This window comes from Anabrus simplex, chromosome 7 (assembly GCF_040414725.1).
Source record: "Anabrus simplex isolate iqAnaSimp1 chromosome 7, ASM4041472v1, whole genome shotgun sequence".
In the NCBI taxonomy this organism is placed as follows: Eukaryota; Metazoa; Arthropoda; class Insecta; order Orthoptera; family Tettigoniidae; genus Anabrus; species Anabrus simplex.
The window spans coordinates 69,630,868-69,635,181 of record NC_090271.1 but is presented as its reverse complement, the minus strand read 5'-3'; the positions used below and the strand labels follow the sequence as shown (position 1 = coordinate 69,635,181).

Sequence of the window (4,314 nt, the reverse complement as noted above, 5' to 3'; positions counted from 1 at the left end):
CTTTTCTACATTTCTTTCAGATTTGTATATTGCTGTGATATTTGTATTATTCCACAGTTTTACTTGTTGTTTGTTTATCCCTTAGTCCCATTTCTTGATACAGAGTTGAGGAGATGAATTTATATGACATGATTTCTACAGCCGGATGCTCTTCCTGATGCCAACCTAAGTTGAGGATGGTAATGATATTGGGTAAGGAGGTGGCTGTGCCTATAAAATGTGGTTTCCCGTTTTCACACCAGGCAATTGCTGGGGCTGTACCTTAATGAAGGCCACGTCCGCTTCCTTGCCATTCCTAGGTCTTTCCTGTCCCATCATTGCCATAAGACCTTTCTGTGTCGGTGCGACGTAAAGCAAAAAAAAAAAAAAAAAAGTGCCTATGAAATGGAACTATCCCATCATTTTCCTGGAAGTAAAAATGAGAAATCACAGAAAACCACTCTTAAGACAGCCAACGATGGGGTTCAAACCCATGAATCTCTTGAATGCACCCACTTCGCTCTGTTAATCCAGAGATCTACTCCCTTTCATTAATTCTGAAAGCAACCTGTTGTGATAGATGACAGTGATTGTTGTTTCACAAGGCAAAACAATCGGACTTACCACCCACTTGGTATAACATGAAGGTGCTTTTGTTAGGTCATCAGTCAAGAGGCTGGTTAGATTCTCAAACAGCACCCACTGCAAAAACCAATGGCGGTGTCAAAATAAGGTGTACTAGGAAAGATGGGGTGAGATAGTTTGCCATTGCTTTCCTCACTGGCCCAGAAGGTGCTATTGCAGCACAATTCACAGTATGATTAAGACTTTTCATAACATTCAGATGCACTACTGGTTGTGCTCTACCCATACCTCAGCAACTTCGGATGAGACTGGGACTGTGATGGAACTACATTTTGCTCTTGTCTGTGCCAAGAGACAGATGCAAAAGTATTGCATCCAGGCAGTATAAAGGAGTTTAAAAATATAAATTAGAATAAATCTCTTATTATGACAAATCTCAAAAGTTAACTAAAACCGATCACTCAGAATCTGAATCACAGATTTCATAGTAACAACTTTCTCTTCATAGCAGTTACCCTGACTACTGTATGTATGTCCCTTTTTCATACAAAGCATAGAAATATACTAGAAAGAGATCATTGTAGCTGAATACAAGCAGCACTGAAATTAAGAAAAATATACATCTAAAATATTTACCTTAAATCTAGTCTAATACACATATTATTTATGTCTTGAATACTTAAATATTGAAAATTGTTACCATGGTACTTAAGAAAAGCAGAGCTCAAAAACAGTAGCACATTCATTTTAAAGCAACTGACATAAATAATAACAATCCTTTTACATTGAGCATGATTTTTTTTACTAGCTATTGAAGTAAAGTGCGCATTTAAAAATTATAATTGCAAAACAATTTAGAATATCCTTCGTCATCGTTGATCATTAGATATGCTATGAGGTCATAATATACTATACATCATTGCAATACAGCTAATTTAGAATTTACACTCATGTACACATTGATAACTGAGACTGATCTCTGAGTTGAATGGTCTCAGAAGACAGTCATGTAGAGGAAAGGAATTTAGTAGCACCATTTAACACTGCTCTACAACAGTTCAGTTAAACCACCTGGCATTATACATAAAATCTATCTTTTGGAGAAATCACTTCTGTCATCAGATGCTTTCAAGTGTCATATATATGTATATAACATAACTATATATATACTTACTTGCCTCTGCTGAGATCAAGGATATTTCTATTATAGAGATAATTTGGCTCCTTTTTCTTATTCTTCAAAAGCATCATATGTACATAAACAATCTTTCAATAATATCCCACTGCACTCACTACCACATTGAAATGCTCGAAAACTGATAGTTTAGTGCAGTGTGCTTTCTTTAACTTCATAATACTGTATAATTGTTCATCAGTAAACTTCTTTTGCTATTATAATTGGAAGCACTGTCTTCAGTTACGTTAAAAGTTTGTACAGCAATGGGAAAAGCGAGTGGTAAGTTATATGAAGATCTTTCAACAGTATACAGTACAATCTCAGAAATACAACCCTATCAAGACCAGAGGGGTGTTAGATTAGTGGGAAAGCTGGGTTATTGAGATTTGTTGACTATAACTTCTGGTTTTATAGAGAAAAAAATATTCTGTACATATTCAGTGAGGTTATAAATCACCCTGTTTCTCACCTCGATTCACTTTCTTAACGATATCACACTTTTCACTTAGGTAACAATAATGTTTTGAGCTTGTGCTTCTCTGAGTTTGGCATTGTTCAAACCACAGTTGACATTTATCACACAAACACACACACAAATATGCAGCTGTACAAGGAACACAGAACCATAGCATAGAGCACGTGTCATAATAATAATCCAGGTGAATGGCAACAAAGAACACAGTGGACTGTTTTAAAGGTTGCACTGCAGTGAGTTGCAATTCGTATCTAGATGTTTCAACATATTATTCCAAGTGGGGAAATTAAAAAAGGCCAGATGACTGGATGTGTAGGATTACTGAACAGCCAGATTCTGGAGATCATACTGTACATCAAAATCATAATATAGTAGTAGTTTTCTTTCTAAAGTTTCTTATATCTGAATATGTATCTTAGATTTTAGATCTTAGATTCGTCCCCTCTTCTTATTTAGCTTGTTTTCTGAGTCTTATAATTGCTTTAAATGTGCTTATTACGTACTATAATTGAGATGAAGTGTATCTCATTACAGAACTGTTTCATTTGTGCAAGTTCTGGGTCCATTAACAAGGGAATATCGGGAACTTCCACCATTTCTCTTTGTTGTGATTGTCCCTCGAATGAAGAGTTCCTTGAAGGTTTCTCTGAATTGACGAGACATACCACAGTAGATGGCAAAGTTGATAGGATAGCTGACAATGATAAAGAAGTTAGTGAAGAGAATGAGGATGTTGGCTATATTGTAGTCAAGTATCTCGTGGATACTGTTGGAGTAAATGTGTAGAACTGTGACTACAGCCAAAGGTATCTCCACCAGCAGAAACACTGTCACCACGACTATCAACATGAGAGTGGTGCAGTTGGAGTCGCGGAGACGTTTACACTCGCTCTTGCGGTTCTCTTTAAAGAGCTTCTCTCGTTTGAGTTGTGCGTCCCTCATTGCCCTGAAGAGTAACACATTGAGAACTACAAGTGAAATGCATGGTATTGTGTGTACAAAAATTACCCTAAAGCAGTAGTAGATTGTAAAATACACGTCCAATGTAAGCCATTCCCTCACCCACTGCGCATTATCCACTCTGCATACAGTCACTGACTCCTGTCCTCTCCAGCTGATCACGTGTAGTTTGTAATCACGATCCACAAACCTTGTAGATTGGTGCAGCATTGCCAAAACTGCAATCCAAGCCACACATTTGAGTACCCTAGGCATGGTGCACCAAGTTCTTGCTACTGGAGCATGGCACACGTAGATGTATCTCTGAACAGCCAGGGCAAGTGTGAGCCAAATGGAGGCGGTGTGGAACAGTGCAGGAATCACTTCGTTCATCACGTCCCAAGCGTAGCAAGCTCCGATAGGTGACAGTGGTTTGTAGTGGTTACCGAACGTGTACATGTAGAAGAGCCAGGGGGCCGGGAAGAGAAGCGTGAACATGTCGCATAAGGCCATGGCCATGAGCACGGCATTGGTAGGAGTGCGCATGTGCCGCTTGGAGAGTACCACCACGATGAGAGTGTTGGCGATGATTGTGATCACCAGGAGGAACGGCATCACGTACCCGTACATAGGCTGAGCGTATTGGATGGGCAGCTGGCATGTCACGTTCAGATATGGCTCCATATCATCTGAGTTATTGAGGTATCTCCAGTCATTGGTGCCATCTGGACTCGAAGTGCAGTTATACTCTGTCATCCTGAAACTGTAAAAATAGGAATACTTTTAGTTTCCAGGAACACTAAACACAAGTACAAATGTATTTTATTTCCAAAACGTATATGTCAGACACAATAGATACACCATACATATATACACGAGGTATTTTTTTTTTTAAGTAAGGGCGATTTTTTTAAATCCTGTAGTTAACGCACATATTTGTTGCCACGTGTGTGATACCTCCTGGCATCCTTTGTGAACAAGATTATTGGATTGCCCGCCGCTGTGAGATATGGTCTATAGTACGTTTTTTTGAGTGCAAGAAACTGCAGACATTCATCGTCAGCTTTGTGAGGTGTATGGTGATAATGCAATGTGCGAAGGTAAAGTGCGAAAATGGGTAAGAGAATTCAAAAGTGGCTGTGAAAATGTTCATGACAAA

At 38.7% G+C, this 4,314-nt stretch overlaps 1 protein-coding gene across 1 annotated transcript; it reads right to left on the bottom strand.

Annotated features, from left to right (window-relative positions):
* Positions 1-2,744: 2,744 nt before the first annotated feature.
* LOC136877697 (sex peptide receptor-like) lies at positions 2,745-3,911 on the bottom strand. The gene has a single exon (XM_067151909.2). The coding sequence runs from the start codon at positions 3,909-3,911 to the stop codon at positions 2,745-2,747; it is 1,167 nt and encodes a 388-aa protein (XP_067008010.1).
* Between the last annotated feature and the right edge of the window lie 403 nt (positions 3,912-4,314).

Excerpts from the sequence above, each read along its gene's own strand:
- LOC136877697 (XM_067151909.2), bottom strand. The coding sequence starts at position 3,911 with ATGACAGAGTATAACTGCACTTCGAGTCCAGATGGCACCAATGACTGG.